Source organism: Leopardus geoffroyi, chromosome D4, assembly GCF_018350155.1.
Source record: "Leopardus geoffroyi isolate Oge1 chromosome D4, O.geoffroyi_Oge1_pat1.0, whole genome shotgun sequence".
Taxonomy (NCBI): Eukaryota; Metazoa; Chordata; class Mammalia; order Carnivora; family Felidae; genus Leopardus; species Leopardus geoffroyi.
This window is the reverse complement of record NC_059342.1, coordinates 12,052,494-12,074,915: the sequence shown is the minus strand read 5'-3', so window position 1 is coordinate 12,074,915 and position 22,422 is coordinate 12,052,494. Positions and strand designations below refer to the sequence as shown.

The 22,422-nt window shown below is 49.0% G+C and overlaps 1 protein-coding gene across 2 annotated transcripts in view; it reads right to left on the bottom strand.

The window, feature by feature from the left end:
* Positions 1-4,120: 4,120 nt before the first annotated feature.
* FAM189A2 (family with sequence similarity 189 member A2) overlaps positions 4,121-22,422 on the bottom strand; it is a 119,638-nt gene continuing 101,336 nt past the window's right edge. For both annotated transcript variants that reach the window (XM_045470462.1, XM_045470461.1), the window contains 8 exons: positions 21,233-21,361; positions 19,284-19,391; positions 19,062-19,195; positions 13,068-13,197; positions 12,820-12,898; positions 11,023-11,181; positions 8,262-8,554; positions 4,121-4,961 (listed from right to left, as the gene is read on the bottom strand). In XM_045470462.1, coding sequence (XP_045326418.1) covers positions 4,758-4,961; positions 8,262-8,554; positions 11,023-11,181; positions 12,820-12,898; positions 13,068-13,197; positions 19,062-19,195; positions 19,284-19,391; positions 21,233-21,361 — 1,236 coding nt within the window. In that variant the 3' untranslated portion in view covers positions 4,121-4,757. The remainder of the gene's footprint in view (positions 4,962-8,261; positions 8,555-11,022; positions 11,182-12,819; positions 12,899-13,067; positions 13,198-19,061; positions 19,196-19,283; positions 19,392-21,232; positions 21,362-22,422) is intronic.

The window sequence follows — 22,422 nt, the reverse complement described above, 5'->3', positions numbered from 1 at the left end:
TGAGGCCAAGGACACAGTGTGGCAAGAGGTGCTCTTTCAGAAGAAAAGGTGCTCATCAGGACAAAGACTCTCTCCTTGGCCAAACTTGAATTGGCTCCTCTGAATCCTCTTTCTGACCAGGCTCCAACCTTGAGCTCTGTCCTTGGTTTTAACAAGGATCCTGCTGGGGCAGTATAGCAAAAAACCCTACTCCCTCTCCCAACCCTTGGTATCTGATCACCAAGGCCTGCCTTCCAAAGAGTCCTAGTGAGTTGGTCTAGCAAACATCCTGCAGCCCTGATGTCTCCTCTTGTCATTTTCCATCCACTGACCCCCACCCTCCTCCCTGGCACTTGTCCTTGTAGTCAGAGTTGAGCCTGATCTGTCTCCCCTACTGCAAAACGCCACTGCAGTTTCTCCTGAAATAAGTCTTCCTTCCCATCTTCAACAGGTGTCACGAATAACTTTTCTTTCAAGGATTTCCAAGATGGTAACCACCTGCTGCCACAAGCCCAGGTGGGCAGAGCTCTGCCCTGCGGCTCTGACCTTGTCCGCCAGGACCTGTTTCATAGTCAAGGATGAAGGATCCTTCAAACCATCCTGATAAATCAGGCCCAGGACCTTCAGTCTTCCCAGGTGACCAAAAAACCGTCCCTTGGGGTCAGGGAGCCGTTCAGCAGCAGCCCAGAGAAATGTAACTTGCATTTATTATTTGCATACTTTATTTGCCCCCTCTCTCCTCTGAGCAGTCTTTCCCCAGCACCTGGCCGGCTGCCTGGACTCTGGAGCTCCATAAACACCTGCTGAGTGAGTGGGAGGGTGATGGCGCCTTCGGGGAGAGAGAAATGGAAGCAATGTGGTGCCTTGTGGCCCCAGACTTGGCTTCCCTTGCAGCAGCGGCAGGGAGGAAAACCACGTAAACAAAGATGCCCTTGTCTGGGTCCCTCCCTCACCCCCTTCACTGTTCTCTTCTGCACCCTCCTTTGGTGGGGGGAGCGGGGGCGGGGGGGGGGCGAGGGTGGAGATGTGCTACTTTGTTCTGTTTCCCCAAATGCTGGGTGGAGACAGGAGCTACTTCTCTCCTCTGCCAGCTCTCCCGAATCCTGAGGGGCTTGCCAAAGCTCTTCTCTGTGACTGCAGCCTCAGAGACACATGGGTGCGGAGGGAAGGGTGTCTGCCCATCTTCCCACTCCCAGGCTTCCTCATCCGTGTCCCCAGGGCCCCGCACACAAAACAGACTCAGGGCTGAAAGTGGGGCTAGGGGAGGAATCCCAACATGCCCCGCTCAGAGTGCAGGCCACTGACCCAGGCCAAGAACGCTTTGTTCCTGGCCCCTGACAAGAGCAAGTTCTGGAAATGCAGCGCTGGGGTGTGAGATGCTGATTGGGGGGGGGGGGGGGGGGGGCGGGGAATGGTACATGCCTAGGGGCAGGAGCTGTAGGAGAGATCTCTGTACTTGGTGTTCAATTTGCTCTAAACCTCAAACTGCTCTAAAAAAAGTAAAGGCTGGGAGGTAACATCTTTCTGTGTTTTTTTCCTTACTATGATTTCATTTTCCTGGTCAATCAGTACTGTGGACTGAATGTTCACGTCCCTCAAAGTCCATCTATTGAAGCCTTAATGCCAAGAGTGATGGTATCTGGAGGCAAAGCCTTTGGCAAATAATTGGGTTTAGGTGAGGTTATGAGGGTGGTGCCCCCAAGATGGGATTAGTTAGTGCCCTTAGAAGAAGAAAAAGAGGAACAGACTTCTTTCTTCCTTCCCGCCTGCCCTCTCTCCCCCTCCCTCCCTTTCCACTACAGGAGGACACAGCAAGAAGCCCACCATCTGCAAGCCAGGAAGGGGGATGTTCTCACCAGACACCGAATCTGCTAGCACCTTGACCTTGGACTTCACGGGCTCCAGAACTGTGAGAAATAAAGTTTTTATGTCTCCAGTCACCCAGTCTTTGGTAGGCTGTTGTAACAGGCCTAGTCAACTAACACAGTTTTCACTCAGTCTATAATTCGCAAAAGCTTTTGGTCCATGACATATTGGAGGGGGGAAAAAAAATTAGTCCTTCATCCTCAATAGTCTGAGAAGCTCTGACCTGCACCCATAGCCCTGGTCCTGGAGCCAGAATTACTGCTCTCCTTCTGCTCTGAGACTCAGTTTCCTCATGTGCAAACTGGGGGTGTAGATGGATGGGACCTGCCCAGCGCAGCTGTTCAGCAAATGTCTGGTTCTTTTGGCAAATATGGGCAGCCTTGTGCAGTTCCAGCCACGGACCCCTCTCCCTAATCTCACCATTGGGTAGGCTGTTCCAAAGAAAGCAGGTCTTCAAAGAAATTCCGCCAGCCAGACACAAACACTCACTGGCATGTCTGTGCAGAACAGTTTGGAACCTTGGGAAAGTCCCACTCGGTCTTCAGACACTTGGACACACAGCTTGTGTGAAAGGGTGAGGTACAGATGCCAACATTGTGAAGGAGCAGCCCGTGTCCTGATCCATCCCAGGACAGTCTCACGAAGTGGGGACCCGATTCTTACTCCCCATGGGAGCAGAGGCGACGGTAGCCACGCAAGGCTCCTGCCCAGCCACACATCTTGTACCTCGCCAGTGAAAATGTATTTTAAAAACCCCTCACACCAATCAGTCAACCCTCTGGGGTCATTCTGATAACTACATTTGAGATGCTTTGTCACCACCTCTGTGGTCCTCCAAGGCTAGAGAGGCGGACGCTGTCTGCAGGTGAGGTGCCCACCCCCCTTCTCTGAGCCTTCCGAGTGAGGAAGGTAATGGTACAGGAGGGGAAGAAGACGGATGCGGCCAAAGACAATGCCCTCCCAGAATGGGAGAGATCATACACCTAGAGATGTGAGAAAGGCCAGGCCCCCCCCCCGCCCCCCCACCCCCACCCCAGGGAAGCGGACCAACCCCCAGTGGGCAGCTGCGAGGCTGACGGCGAGGGCTTCTAGAAAAATGAAGAGATTGCTTGCTGCCACCGAGAGTCCGGTGCCTGGGGGTGGGGGAGGAGAACAGAGAAACTGCAGGTGGGGAAGCCGCCTTCAACCTCCTCCACAAACACAGCCCGCCCGCCCCAGAGCAGCCTGCCAGCCCCCCAGCTCTCCCTCGCGTCCGGCTCTGCTTCCACAGCCAGTGCTCCCCACCCACCCCAACCAGCGCCTCCAAACGGTCTTCCCCCCTCTTCCTTACTCAGCCCCTCCAGGGGCCCCCCCTGCAGTTGCCACTCTGGCCTGGCCTGGCGGCTTGCAGCCAGGAGCGTCTGTGCTTCCGCCAGCCTAGCTAGAGGCCTCAGCAAGCACTGCGTGAAAGAAACGGGAAATGTCAGACTGCACCTGTTCGGGAGGTGGAGAGAGACCGTGGCTTCTGGAGGGGCTGCTCGGGCGGGCACGACATCTCTACCACTGAAGGGCTGAGGGACCTTGAGCAAGTTACGGAACCTCATCTTCCTCATCTGTAAAATGGGACCAGGAAGAGCACCCACCTCTTTGGCCGTCGGGAGGTGAACCGAGAGCTTGGAAGTCCCCCTGCCACAGTCCCCGGAGCACAGGCAGGGCCCGGCAAGGAAGACAGTCTCTCCTTTTATAGCCTCGGCCCCCAACCTAAACTATTCTCCAGCTGCACCTGATCTCTTGAAATGTAAATGGAATCTGTTACTCCAGTTGAAAACTCTTCCGGGGTAGCTCAAGGTTAGCAGGGAAATCCAGCCCGAGGCTCCTCCCACCTCTGCCCTCTCTCTGCTCCCATTGGCCTCTAGCGCTGAGGGTTGCATTGGCCATTCGCTCCTCCTGCAGCAGCCTTCCCTGACTCTCATAGTCGAGCCCTGCTCAGACATCAGCTCTTCAAAGAAACCTTCTCTCCCTTCTTCGCACGAATCCCCTGTCTGTAATGACTGATCCGCTGCTCACGGCCCAGCTAGAAGGAAGCCGTTCCCTGAAGCCACTCAGCCAAGCGCTGGCTGAATGAACGAAGGTCGCGTTGTGATCCCCAGGGGGATGGTGCTTTGGAGATGAAGCCGGTTTGGTGGTCTGCCTGGACCTGAGCAGCTGCCCACCTCTGCTTCAAGTGTTCAGCCCTTCCTAAGGAAAGGCCTAGGTCACCTAGACACGTGCAAATGGTATACACCGAGCCCAGAGGTCCAAAGTACTCATTTTTATTCTCCGCCAGGCCTTAGCCATCTCTAGTTTCGCAAGCACGAGTAAATGGAATCAACAAGACCCTCTCCCAAACGTCTTTCGTTACGATTTGTCACTGAACGAGTTCCCCGTTTTGCCTAAAGAGACTGTGATTCGAGGGTGACCTAAAATGAAGCTTGACAAGTGCAGAAAACATGGGGGTTAATCGTCCTGCCTCTGTGCCCACTGCTCTCCCAGGGAGCCGCGAAAGGCTGCGGGAGCTATCAAGAGCGGCCCAGCAGATCTGTCCTTCCACTGAGGGAGGCACGCAGCGAGGAAGAGAGCCACGGGGGCATGAGGTGGGCAAAGAATCACTAGCCCACTTTCTGCCCAGGTGACCTGGCAGAGGCCTCCAGATCTGTGCATCCAAAAGCCAAAAGTGCCTGGAAGAACCTGCCTGTCCACCCCTGAATGCGCTCAGTCAGCAGAACGAGGTGCCGGAGAGGGGGGCCAAATGTCCTCCAGCATGCCCTCCCCCCTTTTAAGGAGTTCCCGGAGGGCGCGCCAACTCCCAGCCAGGGGACCCCGTGGTTGGGGGATCATTCCTCCTTCCGGGTCCATCTTCCTTCCTGCCCCCCCAGGGGCCTGGCCTCACAGGTTCACAGGACAGTCTCCCGGATGACGCCGATGAGGCTGTGGGGCCGCTCGGCCTCCGCTCGCCGGGGCCTCCTCTGGGCTCTCGGCCTCCCCGCCGGGACGAAGGTGCTGAGGTCCCCGCAGCTCTGCAGGTGCAAGAGTCCAGGCTGTCTCCGGGAGGGTGGCACGTGGGCTCTGGAAGTGCTGGGCTGCAACGGGGCCATGATCTTGGGGAGAAGAAGAGGGTGAGGGACACGTTAAGCTTCACCACATGAGGTCTCTGCAACCGGCCTCCTCTATCCATCCATGCACCCTGTAGCTCAGTTGCTTTGGAAAAGAAAATAGGCTGTTTTCCCCATGTGGAACACAACTGGAATTCACAGACGCTTTCAACAGACTGCCTCTTTTCTAACGTTCCTACGAAATTCCCCCAATTTTCTATGGTGTCGGCTGCCCACCTGCCTCACTTTACCTCCCGGGTCTCCACGTTTCTGGAGGGGACAGGAGCTGGTGACGTGGATTCCCAGCTCCCCGACAGCAATTGTGACGTGGGGCTGGAGCATCAGTAGTTCTAACAGGAGCCCAGGTGACAGCAATGTGCTTGAAAAGTGAGTAACGGGGCGCCTGGGTGGCGCAGTCGGTTAAGCGTCCGACTTCAGCCAGGTCACGATCTCACAGTTCATGAGTTCGAGCCTCGCGTCGGGCTCTGGGCTGATGGCTCAGAGCCTGGAGCCTGTTTCCGATTCTGTGTCTCCCTCTCTCTCTGCCCCTCCCCCGTTCATGCTCTGTCTCTCTCTGTCCCAAAATAAATAAACGTTGAAAAAAAAAAAATTAAAAAAAAAAAAAAAAAAAAAAAGAAAAGTGAGTAACTACCAGTCTGGCATGGAGTCCAGCTAATGAGGTTAGAAAATGTCAACCAAAACCAGCGACGCTTCCAATCAACCTGACAACCCTTGGATAAAAAACACAATAAACAACATAAAAACTAAGCCACTCTATTTGTAAAAATGTTTCAGAATGGTTCTACTGCTCGATCTGTTTTGCAGCGGAGCACATACGTGACTTTAAACATGTCAGAATAGCACTTACGTCGTAAAATGGCAAAAATACAGGGAATTCCTCATCCAATTGGGACTGACGAGGGGAGAATTGTCGGGTAGGTACATGGAAGTTTCCAGAAGTGGCACAGTCATGACTATATGACCTGTAATACTGTTAGTGACTTGAGAAAAACCCAGGTGCTTCATTTCTACCTGTGATTGTTCTATCACAAAACAATCACTGGGATGACTTTTTGTCTCACTTGTACCATTCTGAGAGTTAAAAAAAATTTTTTTAATGTTTGACAGAAAGAGAGAGAGAGAGAGAGAGTGAGTGGGGGAGGGGCTGAAAGAGAGGGAGACACAGAATCTGAAGCAGGATCCAGGCTCCGAGCTGTCAGCACAGAGCCCAACGCGGGGCTCGAACCCAGGAACAGTAAGATCATGACCTGAGCTGAACTCGGACGCTTAACCGACTGATCCACCAGGGCACCCCTGTACCATTCTGAGATTTTAAGGTCATGGGAAGAAAATCCCTCCAAGAGATGGGACGTTAAATTTTGCTACCATACTGGTATTATATTTGTCCTTCTGGTTAAAAAGAAAACTCCAGCAATCATAGACGTCAATTGTCGTTACGTGTAAATTAGGGCAAGTGGTTTTGACACAGATAAAAATTAAAATGGCTCTAAAAACGCATTCTAGTAATACCAGGAAAAGTAAAAATGTGCAAAGCTGAGTGGAGACAGAAATAAAAGCTCTCCTTCTGCTTGTCCCTACTTCCTTCTGTCTGGGGAGAGACGTGACATTACAACACATCACCGCTGGGGGCCACTCCTGGAAGGAGCCAGCAGATGACCCGGAGTCCACTGCAGCAATCCCAGTGCCTGAACTTTTATCCAGACTCGGCACAAAGACCCGGCAGACACTCACGGTGACAGCATCTGTCGGACTGAAAGTGCTTGTTCTTTTTCCCCAAAGCTGTTTTCCAGAGGAGCCCGTGCAGAAGGTCCACGCCAATGGCTTGGCAGATACGCCAGCTCTCACCTCCCTAGGGCTTGGCAGCCTTGCACAAGTGGCTCCAAATGCTTGCTGTTTCTCGGGCTGTCGGGGCTGGACAGAGAGGAGGAGGTAGGGAATGACTTCCGGCGTGGGCCCGGGATATGAGGATGTAAATGTCTCCCCTACACAGACACTAACGAGAGCCTGACCCAAGACCACAGGCTGACCACTGTTTTAGAAAGCAGCCAACAAGAGGGTCTCCGGTTCACGTACCTGCTCGTGTGAGTAATCAGATGTCTCTTCTACTCCCCTGGGTCCCCTGAGGGGCCAGGAGAGAAACTGGCTTCTGTCAAAAGAGGCCAGCAGGTAGAAAGGGGAAACGGAAAGGAAGATGAACAGGGACTTTGTCCGTCTTAACAACTCACCGAGGACCCTGTGGCAACTTCCCTTGGGCCCAGCAGCCCAGTGTATGCGTTGGGCACTTATGCACACAGACACCGGCAGGCATCACCCGTGAGCCACTGTGCTCTGAGATCTACCATGGCCGCCCCTCATACAAGGGGCAACAAAGTAAGTGCCTAAAACATAACGGCTTTTAAAAGAGGCGGGTAATTAAAGCTGTGACCCGTCCGCAGTTCTCATCAGGAGCAAACCCTCTTCGTTCAGAGGTACAGGGGTGGAGACCACCCAGTCCAAGGCTTCACTTTTTTAAAAAATGAGAAAACTGGGGCACCTGGGTGGCTCAGTCAGTTAAGTGTCCGACTCCTGATTTCGGCTCACGTCATGATCTCACGGTTCATGAGTCTGAGCCCCACATCGGGCTCTGTGCTGATAGTGCAGAGCCTGCTTGAGATTCTCTCTCTCTGTCTCTCTCTCTCTCTCTCAAAATAAATAAATACACATTAAATAATCAAATAAAATAGGTAAAAATGAGAAAACAGGCACCCAAATGGATTATATTACGTGCCCAATGTTATCTTTCCACTGGGTGACTTCAGATTAGGGAATTGCCTTGTGGTTTTTAATCTATGCAGAGGAAAAGGCATTTATTCCTTTAAGTCCTATTGGTTTAGATATCTTGCCAATACTTCATGGGAATATCAACAGCTCCCAGAACGCTGCCAATTTTAAAATTCAGGGATGTCCATCATTGCCACAGGGCTGAGAAACCATGCCCTATCAATCAATGCCCAGACTCCTTGCTTTTCTGTCCGAGCCGCACCCCTTTCTTTTCCCAGGAGTGCTTCCACATCCTAGGAAAATCACTTTCTCTCCCTGGGCCAAGGAGCCTGTGGAAAAGTCATCACACCTGAAAAGAAAGTGCTTCAGCTCCTTCTCTCTCCCTCCCCAGACCTCCTAACACTCCCAATTCCCTTGATACGTGACCAGGAACTGATGTGCCTGGGACTGGAAATCAGAGAAGCTGCCTCAGCTGCCATGGAAACAAGTTCTCCGACTCGCGCCCGAGACAAGTAATAAAACTACCTGTTCGAGGAAACTGGCACTCGTGATGGCCTCCTCCATGTGCTCCTCGTCAGACTTCAGAACAGATTTAATGTTCTCGACGAGCTCATGGATGTCCGGGGTCATACTGCAGGAGGACTGCTCCAGGAACCTGGCCACCAGCAGCTTGGTGTCCATGTAGGACTTGTAATCTATCAGGGACCGAGGCCGGCATCGCGAGGCTCTGCATCTCAGACCTCTCCTCAAGGTCACCGTGGCCAGCTGCGGTCTTCCCTCTGTCTGCGTGGCAGCTTCACAGCTGAGCACCGGGGCAGCTGTGGGCAGAGACAGACAATATGTGCCCGTTGGCCACGCCCCCGTGAATGCACGCCTGGACGGAGACAGTGAGGGCCGCTAAACTTGGCGTGGAAAGCATGTTGCAAATGCCAATGACCATGCACGTCTTGCTTTTCGTCTTGCAGAGGGAAAAGGAAAACAACAACGACGACGACACAAACTTATTCCCTGAAGTTCCAAAAGGACGTGTCCCCGAAGCATTTTATTGTGCCACATAAAACACAACCACCAAGCTGAAGACAGATGATAGAGAAGAGCATCCAGAATGCAAACTGCAATGGAGCAACGGTTCCATGGAGTAATGACTGGTAAGTGGGGATGGGTGGCGAGGAAACAGGAAAAGAGATGGCCGGCCCGATGAAAGAATGTTCCAAGGGGCGGGGGGAAAGGTGAAGGTGGCACTTAGACTGAGGAGAGACAAGACTGTGGGATGAATGGAGTGCTCTGCTCCCTGTGACTGTACCTTTGCCCTAAACATCCTCAGGGCATGGTGCTGACTTATGGATGCTCACACCATGGCTGGGAGGTAGCTCTATGGCTATTAAGGAGAGAAAAATCTAGGTGCAGAAAAATCACATGTCATTCTCGAAGTCAACACGTGGCCTGGGAAATCCACCACAGGCCCTAATTTCCATAGCTACCTACATCAGAAGGGTTTCAGGACCAGCAGAACATTACTGCACCATCAAGTGGGTGAAGTGAAACTCAGACCTGGTCTCCACGTTTTCGTCAGCCAGCCAGCAGCCCTCAGCGTACACGACACTGGAGAATTGAGTCTGTGAAGGCCTGACAAGTGGGAATTTGATATTCGAGGAAGAAAGGAGGCGGAGGGTGGGAGAACAGGAGGAAGGGGAGCACTCCTTTTCCTCTGGAGAAAAGTAGACATGGGGAGCTCTAAACAGGGGTTAGTGGCATCCTCCAGGCTGCCATGTGCATGGGGAGGTTTTCAGAAATGCTCCCTACAGACACTCATGTGTGAGGATGGTCAGGGACTGCATACTGTCACTGGAGGGCAATCTGGTCCCTTCTACAATTGAGGGCTCCAACAGGTAAACATGTGTCATCCTTGCCCCCGCAGCACTGCAGAATGGGGGAGGGGCTCTGGAAGGATCTCACTAAGCTGTTCAGACAGCCAAGTTCCCGTGGAAGCAGGCAGGTGGCCAGCTCGAGTCCTCAACTTGCCAGGTAGGGTAGAGACCCTCTGTGAAATGGGCTTGGGGAGCTGAGGGGCCAGGCTGCTGGCCTGTGGGCTTGCAGAGGTGCTCAGTCCCAGGCGGTGGGACTCCTCCAGCGCAGAAGACAAGAGGAATGTTCCCTCTGGCGCCCACAAGGTCAGTCCAGAGCTGTGGCAAACAACACAGGCTGTCAGAGGGACAGAACCAACACTACAAGTGGGGGGAGGGGACAACATGGGGCCCCAGAGAGAGCAGGGGGAGAGCGTTTGCAAAGTCGTATTTGCATCGAGCTTCAGGAGAGCGGAGACCACTTGTTAGAACAGGTCACCGAAAGAAGCCTGTACTGGTGGCCTTAACAGTTTCATTGTCTTCCATTATTTCCTTTATTTTTTACAATTTTCCACAATGAAGAGCTATTTGGTATTCACGTATTCAGGTATTCACGTATCCAGAAAAAGGACTCAATGTTCTCTAAATTTTTAAAAATTTTTAAATTTGGGGGGTGCCTGGGTGACTCGGTTGAGCATCTGACCTCGGCTCAGGTCACGATCTCTCAGTTCATGGGTTCGAGCCCCACATCGGGCCCTCTGCGGTCAGTGTGGAGCCCGCTTTGGACTCTCTGCCTCCCTCTCTCTGCTCCTCCTCTGCCCACGTGCACACATTTACATGCACTCTCTCAAAAATAAGTAAATGTTAAAAAAAACTTTATTTAAAAATTTTTAATTAAAAATTTTTTTGATTTAAAATTATTCAAATAACATCTATACACAAACTCAAAACGGAGAGGGAGAAAACTGGAGTGAGTCTCACTCTGTCTAAAGTTCTCAAAACAAGCCAGATTTAAATAACTCAAGTACTCATACACAGTAAAAAAAAAAAAAAAAAAAAAAAAAGATAAATCAAAAGAGAGGGGGTAAAAAAATACAGCCCTTTAACTTTTTCCTTCAGAGAGAAGGTTTATTTCCACAGGACTGTGAGCACCCAGAAATCAGAGTCAGGTTTGCATTGTTTTCTTCACATAGTAGCACTCCACGGTCATGTGCAACCAAATGCTTTTGCTAACAATGACTTGAAAAACTCAATACCAGTCTTAAAAGATGGGGCAGATATACCTTTCTAATGTGCATGCAGAATATCTTATTTTCCCAAGACCTCTTAACCTCTTTCTAGACATCTCTTAAACTGCCCCCACCCCACCCCCAGCTTTCACCAGGCACCTTGGGGCAAATACGTGCACGGGGCCCTGCAAGTAGCTTGGGGAGTGCCATCACCTCTCTCCGCGGAATGATGGAGCACGGGGTCGCTCCTGGATCTCGCCCTCAGCTGCGGCGGGGCTCTCCGGCTTCCCGCAGGACGCAGTTGGTTTGCATCGGGCGCTGACACGGATCCACTTCCTTCTCCAGGTATGTTAGCACTGTCCCCACCTGATTCTTTTTTTTAAAAAAAAAAGAGAAACGCACATTATTTCACCAGCTGCCGCCTTCAAAATGTTGGGCAGGAAACACCTGTGAGCCCCAACCTGTAGGGGCAGGAAAATACAGTGAACAACATTTGCTTCGGCTCCCAGCCCAGTGAGTTTTTACTTCCCAGCACTGTGGGAACCGCCGCCTCTCCAAACCATCCCTCCACACCTAAAGCAAGCAAACAAAAAACTTTAAGTCGAAGAGCAGAGCAAAATAAAGAAGCCATTCCAAAATGTCAGGGTGTGTGTGTGTGTGTGTGTGTGTGTGTGTGTGTGTGTGTGTGTGTGTGTGTGTGTGTTTGTTTTCCTAAGAGTGTTAGAATCTTCTCCAGGGAAAGCTCCTGGCCGCTTTCCCCGTTTCTGAGAATTCAGGGTGAGCTTGCGTGGGTGGAAGTACATGCCTGCCCGGGTAAGGTGACTGTGAGGGCTGCAGACCAAAGGCAGAAAGACGGGGCATTTGGACGGCCCAGAGTGGAGGCCATGCTCGGGAACTCCTGAAGGCCAAGGGAAAGAGCCAGGGCCGCTGAGCAGATAGGTAAAACCACTCAAGAAACGGGTGACTTCTGCTCAGGATGACCAAATCACGTCATTTGTGAGCCTGAGTGTGGTCTGGGCAACTTTTTTTAAGAAGTGGAAGAATCCCAAACATGCTTAGGAGGGAGAACGCAGCTGCATTATTCGAAGATGGAAGGTGAGCAGAACAGAGACCTGTTCCAAACGGCGCCACTGAAAATTCACCTCCATCGAAAATAGCTACACTTGATCCATTATTTATCACCACTGCCATTTTGTGCTGGTGGACAGTTTTCTGGGCCATTTAAAACCTCTCCAAAGAGAGAAAACTGTAACAGTGTTCCCTTAAAGGACAAGGATAGCTGTAAACTGACTCTAGTATTTTGAGGCAGGACTGAAAATCAGCATTCACTCTGTGTGAAGGCAGCGTGACATAGACCCTAGGTTAAAAATGACAGCGCAATCTCACAGAAAATCATCCTGAAATCAACAAAACTCCTTTTCCCCTTTAAAAGAGCCCAGCTTATTTTAACAGGAGAAAGAAAATCTGAGATGGGAAAACATGGGACTGCCAAATTATAATCTATAATCCATTTCACAGGGCGAAGAGCCTTGTTACTCCTCAAAGATTCTGCTTATAATTTTTTTTGTCATGTTTATTTATTTTTAAGAGAGGGAGCCAGACACAGAGAGGGAGCCAGACACAGAGTGCGAGCAGGGGAGGGGCAGAGAGAGAGGGAGACACAGAATCCCAAGCAGGCTCCAGGCTCTGAGCTGTCAGCACAGAGCCCGACGCAGGGCTTGAACCCATGAACTGTGAGATCGTGACCTGAGCCGAAGTTGGACGTTTAACAGACCGAGCCAGCCAGGCACCCCACTCCTAAAAAAATTCTAAGGATATCTTTATTTCTGTTTACATAGTATCTCCCACTTGCCAACCCTAATTGTTGACAGTACTTTTACACCTGGACAAAGGATACAGTGTGGACCACTGGCTCCAAGGTATCTGACCCCCAACAAAGTATCATATAGGTCACCATTTTGTATCTTACGCTACTGAACCCTGAGTTTGAGCAGTGATAATGTTTATTACCTTGAGTCACTGGCATGCAGATTGGCTCCAAGGGGCTCATGGCACCTTCTGATCCTTCTGGCATGTGGAATGAAGATCCCTACGTCACAGGAGAAAAGAGGGTTATCTGGTGATACTCAACCCCACCCCCACCTGGACTCCGCTGAACTTCAAAGCAAGTGCAGGGCCCAGTCTCCCACCGTTCTCTGTGCCCCATGCTGCACCTCCTACTAGCAGTCAATGTACCAAGGAGAAACTATAGACTGTACCTGCTCCTGGTCCGTCTGGCTCACCACAGCCTCATAGGGAGGCGGGGGGTCCAAAGGACAGAACACTTCCACACCTTTGATTCGCGCTCCGTAGATATGTGGGAGTGGAATAACATCAGGACCGACCATCCTAGAAAAAGCATCTTGGCATCAGGAAGCAGATTCTACGGGAATTCTGCGCATCTGACAGCAGCTGCAACTAACTGCATGGTGGCCTTTGCCCGTGGAGGGTTATCCACTGACAGCGTGGATGACCCCTCACCCCTCCATGACGATCTCCCGGCCCTGGAGCAGGGGATAGTCTAAGCTGCTCTCCGATGGAAAGCCCAGAGTTTCTTAGGCAAGTGCAATGCCATCATTCCTTTTATGATTTTCAATGTTTTTACTCATTTTTGAGAAAGAAAGAGACACAGCAAGTCAGGGAGGGGTGGAGATAGAGAGAGACACAGAATCTGAAGCAGGTTCCAGCACAGAGCTGACAGCACAGAGCCTGATGTGGGGCTTGAACTTAACGAACCATGAGATCATGACCTGAGCCGAAGCCACGTGCTCAGCCGACTAAGCCACCCAGGTGCCCCTGACATCATTCCTTTTAAATCCAAAGCAAGCGATAATCCCAAAGACAGAAAGCAGGTTAATGGCTGCCAGGGGCTGGGGGGAGGGGATTGGGGCCTAACTGCTCAGTGGGTACCAGCCTCCCTGGAGGTGATGAGACCGCTGCAGAACCAGATGGGGGTAGAGGTTGCACAACATGGTGACCGTACCAAATGCCACTCAATGGTACGCTTTCCAATGGTTCCACTCATGTTATGAGAATGTCACCTCAATGAAAGACAAAAACAAAACTAGGGACTCAGGGAAGCTCGATTATTTCTTACATTAGGATACGACAAGATTTCTTGCCTGGGCTTCCCTAATGTCTGATTCATGGAAACTCACTCATGGAAACTCACTGTTAAATAGTTGAAGGGATGAGTTAATTTTTCCAGAAAAGCGAGCGACATCACAGCTCAAAGACAAAGCAGTGTACTTCAGGGGTCACAGAGTAACCCATCTTAAATGTAGTCAGTCAACAAACACTGACTGAGCATTTGCTTCATGCCAGGCACTGTGGCTTCTGTCCTGTGAGTGAGGGACCCTCCAAAGCAAATAAATGAAGAAACAGGGGCGCCTGGGTGGCTCAGTCAGTTGAGAGTCCGACTTCAGCTCAGGTCATGATCTCGCAGTTGACAAGTTCGAGCCCCGCATCAGGCTCTGTGCTGACAGCTCAGAGCCTGGAGCCTCCAGGGATTCTGTGTCTCCGTCTCTCTCTGCCCCTCGCCCACTCATGCTCTGTCTCTCTCTGTGTCAAAAATAAATAAACATTAAAAAAAATTTAAATGAAGGAACAAATCTCAAGATTTTCTGCCTGTGTTCGTAAAAAACTACACACACACACACACACACGCGCGCACGCGTGCGCAAAAAGGTTGTAAAGAACCTAAATTGTAAAATGGTAGCTTAAAATACACAGACTCTTGTACCTGTTGACCAAACTTCAAGTTATAAAATAAATAAGTCCTACGGATATAATACACAGCAGGGTGACTGCCGTTAATACTATTGTATTGCATATTTGAACGTTGCTAAGAGAGTAAACCCTAAAAGTTCTCAACCCAAGAAACACAATCCTGTTACTATGTGTGGTGATTTACCACGGTGATCACTCCACAATATACACAAATATTGAATCATTATGCTGTACACCTGAAGCTAATAGAATGTTCTAGGTCAATTATATCTCATTCTTTAAAAGACACAAGGAAGACCAGAACATCTGTACTCAGGCTGTGGAGTATTAGAGAATGAAAATAAGAGACAGGAGCAATAGTTGAACGTCTGTTCTTGAAATGTGAAAATGGGACATAACCTGAAGAGACTGGTGATAGATTCTGGGCCAGCTGCGTGCAGGGCCTGCTTTTCTCAGAAAGGTGCTCTGAGGGGTTACGGTTGTTTCATTTTATTCCTGTGCCCACTCTGGTGGAGGAAAAAAGTTGAAAAACATGTGATGTTCTTTTTTCCTAACGATACAACCAGTGAACAAGGAGGCTCATTTCACTCAGTGAGCCCTAGGGACTCCTTCTGTCCTCTCCAGAGCCATCTTTCCTGTACTCCCAAATCCCTCAGCCAGCTCCCCCTGAGTTTCTTTTTTTTTTTTTTAAGTTTATTTATTTTTGAGAGAGACAGACACAGCGTGGGCGGGGGAGGGGCAAATGGTGGGGGGGGGGAGAGAGGAGGGGAGACAGAGAGAGAGAGAGAGAGAGAGAGAGAGAATCCCAAGCAGGCTCCGTGTTGCCAGCATACAGCTTGATGTAGGGCTTGAACCCACGAAACCTCAAGATCATGACCTGAGCCAAAACCAAGAGTGAGACGCTTAACCGACCAAGCCACTCAGGCGCCTGCCTCCCCTTGTGTTTCTTCACTGCAGCGTCCTCCCCAGGAAGGTGACTACCCCCAGCTTTGCCAATTTGTTTGTTAGCTCTGGTGGTCTTTTGTTTGATATTCCCCACCCAGTGGCTACCTGTATGTTCACAGAGAAGAGAGGTCTTGCTTGGGGCCAAGAGGTCAAACAGACCTCCATTTTAAATCTTAAACTCTTCAAGAAGGAAAACTAGGGGGAAAGGGGGCACATTTTCTCTAAATTGACTGCAAATGAATGTCTTCTTATGGTGGTTACTATAATGACCAAGAAAGCCTCTGTTTGATAGAAGATGCTTCTAGAGGAGAAAAGGAAACTTCCTTTCCTATTAAATAGTTTTCTCTATTTCACCTCCTTTGGGTACACAGGAATCTGGGGAGGGAAGCAGGTCTGCTATGACCTGGCAGGTTTTCTCCTGATCCCTCGTGGCTCCTGACCACAGCTAGGGAGTAGAATCACCCGGGGAGGTTTGCAAACTATGGAAGGCCCAGGCCTCACCTCTAGAAAGTCTGCTCTAATTGCCTGTGGTGGGGCCCACACAGATAAAGAGATTTTTGTCTCTTAAAAATCAGCTAAGCAGCCATGTGACACCACAGCTGAAGAAGGAATCTGGGGCTCAGAAATGGTAAGAGATCCCCCAAGGACAGCCTGGTAACAGACTCCAGAGTTTCAGTTCTTTCAAGGTCATCCCAAACTCTCCAGGAAGCCTTCACTACTGAAGATAGACAGAAAACCCCAACAGACCATGCCAAATGCATTCTGCTTTACGTTGACCACTAGGCCTTGAGAACTCAGGCAAGGGTCATACAGCAACTCATACGACCAAAGAGTGGTCCTCCCCTATGTCCTGGAACAGTGATGTGGACGCCAGGCAAGGGTGCACTGAGCACCGAGTCACCCACCAGCACAGCCTGGCTCCACGTGAGTTTGGGTTTTGAACTTCATTAGGAAAGGAAATGAGCTTGTTATGTTTACCACCAAGAAACAAATTGCCCATGTTCTGCTTTCTATAATCTTAAGTTTTCCGTAACACATTACATCACCATGGTTCAACTAGGTCCACAGTCACGGAATAGGTCAGAAGCTCTGCTTCTTGACTCCTGGCTCCAACCAATTTCTGAGGATGGGGGGCTCCCCGGGGTGATGGAAGAAGAAGAAGACGCAGCCCCTGCTGCCCTTACAAATCAAGTCACGAGACAGAAACCCATCTTTGCACAGAAACCTTCACTGCAATCAGGTTTCTGTTTATGACGGTAATTTGAGAAGCCCTTTCTCAGGGAGGTACCAATGCACGAAGTGGTTGTATTTATAGAAGTTAAATAAATAAACTTCTCTGAGAGGTCATGATATCTTACAGGAAGTGGGAGCTTCCATTGTGTGAAAACTCTTAACCGGTTGTGGAAATACTAAAGAAAACATTCATCAGTCTTCTTGCCTGCCTGCTTACAAGAAAGAAAATTACCAGTTAAAGTTGAACAGCTAGTGTCTATAAGGTAGATAGCTAAAAATCTAGCAAAGTCAGCCAAATTTAAGAATGCTTTTGATACAATATGTATGCAAAGGTGAATACATTTAGCCATTTTAGTAAGGAAAGTGGACTGCCCTCTGATACTGGGAGAATTGCAGAAAATAAGGGTGTTTGCCCATTGGAGATATGATCTCGGCCTCCAGGTATATACTTCAGGCCCAGCAGTGTCTTCTTCTCACAGGGATGGATTACTTTAACACCCCCCTCCATGTTCCTTCTGGCAAGTTCTGAAAGGCAAAGCTCTTGAGGAGATGCTTGTCTGGATTTGGAGAGGACAGTCTCAGGACTCAGAGGGGCAAATCCAGGGATGCACCCAAAGGTGGATATACCCACATTGATAAGCATTACTATGGAGGAACTGATAAGGGAAATGGAAGAGAGGGGAAGGGAAGTGGGGAGGGGCACTGCTGGACAGCAGGACTCCAACACCCGCATGAGTCACTTTCCCTTTCTGCCACTGCAGGAAATTAAATCTGTCTGTTGCCTCCTCGTAGGTCAACCAAGGGCTCACCCACAATATCAGAAAGCCAATTAATTCTTCTTCCTGAAGAGGGCATTTCTCTTCCCAACCACGAAATAACAGGCATTTTCTACGGCCTTCCAATATGTCCACTGCACACAGCCTGAAACTGGGCTACACTATGAGCAAATGTGTTCTAGGTGCACAAGGAATATGTGTTCTATTGCTCTGTCTCTCTGGCCCCTGTAATTCTTGGCTCATTTCCTAAAAGACTAGGGAAGTCATCCTAGCCCCCAAAGCTTTGACATTCCAGCACACCACCCCTTGAACAACAGGGAGGCTGAGCTGTCCTCCGTGCACCCAGAAGCTGTCCCCTCCAGCTTTGTGGCCATCCCTACCTGCCCCTAGGTGGGTGAGCAGAGGAAGGCACGGAGATGGGGTTTAGGTACAACTCTGAGCGACAAGGCAGGAAGACAACCCACTGAAAAGAACATTAACGGCATCTGTGTAGTGCCTCCCACTGGTGACCTACTTCAAAGCCACATGTGGCTGCCCTGAGCATTAGAAAATGGATTTCCAAAAACCTCAAGCCTGGCACCAAATTTGACAACTCTCCTTTGTGTACCTTGGGGATTAAAAGTAGAAATTCCTGGCCCTCTGAATATTGAGCTAAAGACGCCAGTCTTATAGAATTCAGAGATTTTTCTTTTGGAAGCTTAAATATAGTTTGCTTATCCTTTCAATTCAGCTTAAGATCACTTCATCCAGAAAGCCAACTCTGGCTGGCTGACTCTGCCTTCAAGCTCTCTGCCGCCCATTCACGATCATGGGTTATGTGGGCCTCCTCTGTGCACCCAAATCTCTCTCTTGAGACCTACTATGATCCTTGCAATACTCCTCCATAATGACCCAGACTCTGAGCTATGGAGAGGGGAAGAAGGCGGATCTAACTCGTCTGGAATGTCAATAACCCCGCATGGTGACTAGGAAGCAGCCAAGGACTGATTAAATGTTTGTTGAATGAATAAATAAAGTCAATCTTTAAAGAGGTATAATTCTAGAAGTTGCTACCAACCAGAAAAACACATGCAGCATTTCTTTCTGCAAATAGTTATTCCTGAGATTTAAGAAACAAACGATAAATTTCGAGCTAGAATTTGAAAAAGAAAATAAGCATGGTGTCTATTTTTTCTAGACCAGGGAGATGTCATGAATAATTAATCTTTTTTTAATGGCTGGGAAGAATGTCATGATTTGGGAACCTGCTGATGGTGTTATAATGAACATCGATTTGGCCTGAGCGTGTTTCCAGGGCAACGGCAGCTCTCAATCTTGTCACATTATAGCAGCCATCTCACTGGGTGTCAGTTTTCCTGGGAAGCTAATTGAAGTGGAAAAAGTGTACCCTTAGGTCAAGGTGCGACTTTTCTTTGGTTTGGTGTGGTTTATCAGACAAAAGGGCACGGTGGGGGGGATGGAAAATCCTGGAAAATAACACAATCCTCCATGAGTCCTCACAGAGAGCTGGGGTGGGGGCACCCAGGCTACCTGCGGTTCATCCGGGGTGTGCACGAGTAAAATGTGGCGAAGTAGGAAGGCGGGGGCACTGGCGGCACGAAATCATCGGGGTCTGGGATCCGTCCATGTTCTTCCACCTCTTCGACAGAAATCTGGGACTCATCCTAATGAAACAGCACCTTGGTTAGTCAACGACCTTTGCTACAAAGGCTCAGTGCAACACAGTCCTGGTGTCCCCGTGTCTGGACTTACGATGCAGGATCTTCGGGCTGCAAATATCTGGAGGTAGCGAAGGGCAGCTGCCACCAAGCAGACGGTGGTGGTCAGGGCGTTCAAGGCACACAGGGCGAAAAGAACTTTCTAGAACAGGGAAATAATAACACCACCGAGTACTTCAAAGCTGATGACCAGAAGGCAATATCAAAACTTTTAAAAATAATAATAGTAATGTCCCAACAAGGCGATTCTCATGAGAAAAACCACGCAAAGGACTTTGACGTTTGGCTTATGGTAAGTGCCAGATAAATGCTGGTTATTATTAGGACTCTCAGGCAGTAATGTATACTTCTTAATTTTAAAAACTGATCTCGGAAGCTTGCTGTCCCCAAAAGCCCTAGGATTACGATTTTTCTTTTTGCAAGCATCAGAATGTGGTCTGGAAACGTTCCTTCCAGGAGAGCAGCTGAGTGTCGGTTCTGAAGGTGGGGTCCTCAATGATAGCAGTTCCCAGCCTCCCCCTCCTGCAGCCTCCCAGCAGGACAGCGTGCTGTTTAATCTGTGGCCACGGATTCTATTTCAGGAGCAACCGGCTGGGCTGCCCTGGGCACCTAACTATGACAACGCAGGGGGGCAGGCCAGCCAGAGTGTAAATAGGGCGTCTCTTCTCTAAACACGTCTCAAAATAGCAGGAAAGGCAATTCCAGAAGTTTCTGTTGCCACAGTCCTGGCTCCTTAGCGAGGCTTTCCCCAAGAGGGTTTGTGGCTCGGAAAGTTTGGGGGTGACTCAGCTACCAGAAAACCAAGAAGCCAAAGAAAGAAGGCCATTTTCACACTCTACACAATTCAGAGAGCTGGCAGCTGAGAGATCCCTCCTTTGAACAAAAAATAAACCCAAAAGAAAGATCTGAAGAAAGCCCGTCCGTCAGTGAGGGATTATCCAAAAGCTAATACCTCAGGGTTCACCAACTGATCTTGTCACTCACGGGACTAGCGGCCTTGCTTAAGTCAGGACAAAACTTTCATCCAATTCCCTAAGAAAGGGTAATTCTGAACTCCTCTCTGCAACTGGAATCATTTATTTTTAATCTCTCAGTTACTATAGTTGCAGCCTATTAAACAAGAGGTAAGGTGCTTGAATTTCTCTTGCATTTACTAACGGATATCTCTCCCAAGCCTATGTGTCCTGGCTGAACATCACCCAACAGCCCGCGGGACTCGATGAAGCCAACAAAGGAGCATCAGTACAAGGACAAACGGGCATGCAGTTTAAACGTTTTGCTCAAGGCCGGAGCACCTGGTGGGCTCAGTTCATACAGCATGCAACTCTTGACCTCAGGTTCGTGAGTTCAAACCCCACATGTGTGTGGGCCTACTTGAAATATAAAATAAAAGCCAGGGCACCAGGGTGGCTCAGTCAGTTAAGCATCTGACTTCAACTCAGGTCATGATCTCACAGTTCATGAGTTCGAGCCCCTCATCAGTCTCTGTGCTGAGAGCTCAGAGCCTGGAGCCTGTTTTGGATTCTTTATCTCCCTCTCTCTCTGCCCCTCCCCTGCTCACACTCTGTCTCTCTCCCTCTCAAAAAATAAACATTAAAAAAAAGGTTAAAAAATATAAAATAAAGGCTTTGCTAAAAGCTACATCATATATGTGTAGTTGCATCGTGTGTGGTATGGATATACATGTACATAAATATATATACATACATATGTATATATTTAGGCTTCTTTACATTTTTCGCTATCTTATAATTCTTGAACACAAAGAAAGCCATCCATTCGTAATTTAAGAGACACACAGTAATCTGCGCTTTTTCCTGAACTCAGTTCTGTCCCTGGGTCACTGATGAGGGTTGGCTCCTATCTGCGTTCAGCAGCCCAATTATTGGAGGGAGGTAACAGGGTAGGAATATTTCAAGTAACTTTGCCTTCTTGGGGGCTCTACAGCCTATTTACTGATGAGGGTCGAATCCATTCGAGTACCTTGAGTAGCAGGTGAACAGCATTACAAGGCTGAACTGGAAAGAGTTTCAAGGCATTTTCTTTGTCTGTGCATTTGGCTGGTTGAAATTCTTCACAACAGAAGCAAATCTTGCCTTCGCCTAAGTCCACCTTAAAGGGGAAAAGGCAGAACGACAATCTGATTATTGAGAATGAATACACAGGCTACCCTGGAGCACCAATCCTGCAGAATGAGATATGGTGAGGTCCCATGCCAGGCAGTACCTATATCAGTCAGGGTAGGCTAGGGTATGCTGTTGTAACAACAAGGTTATTTCTTGAATATTCTACATGCCCACTGCAGGTCAGCCGGGGGCTCTGGTCATCATATTCCATTAGGGACCTTGGTTGATGGAGCACCCACCATCTCGAGATTAATGATCACTATGCCAGAGGTGGAGAGCACACAATAAAATGCACACTGGCACTTAAAATAGGGTTGCCAGGAAAATATTGGACACACAGTTAAATTCAAATCCAGATAAACAACATCATTACTTAGTATAATTATGTCCTAAAATATTGCATGAGAAATGTTTATAGTAAAAAACAAAAACGTATCAGCTGTTTATTGGACATTTAAATTTAATTGGGTGCCCTGTGTTTTTAACTTGCTAAGTCTCATAACTCTAGCCTAAATCTTCCTCTTGGAAATGACACTCCTCGCTTTAGCTCACATTTCATTGTCAAAACAAATCTTATGGCTCTACCTAACTCCAAGTGGGTAGGAAAATTTAAGCTATCATGTGCCTATAAGAAACACAGGGTATATTTGGTGAACACAGGGGATATTTGGTATATTTGGTATCCCCAAACCACATAGACTTAACGAGATCTCTCAGCTGACATCTTCAATGTGGTCACAGGTTCTAGCTTTCTTTATTTGAAGTGATAACATCAGAGATGAGAAATCTCATATTTATAGTGAAATGTTTGGCAAACTTCTGGCCATATTTCTAAGTTCCCCTTGAATCAAGTTATGAAAATATGCAAAACCTGATGTTGGCTAATTAAGACCCATAATTTAGGAGCCAAAATTCATACTTAACTTGCTCTGCCTCTTGAGCTGTTAGAGTTGGCTGTTAAATTTTGGCTAAAAGGAAGAGACATACCTTTTTCATACTTGTTAGATTAATTAGGTAGCTTCAACATCACTAGCTGCAAAATTCTTT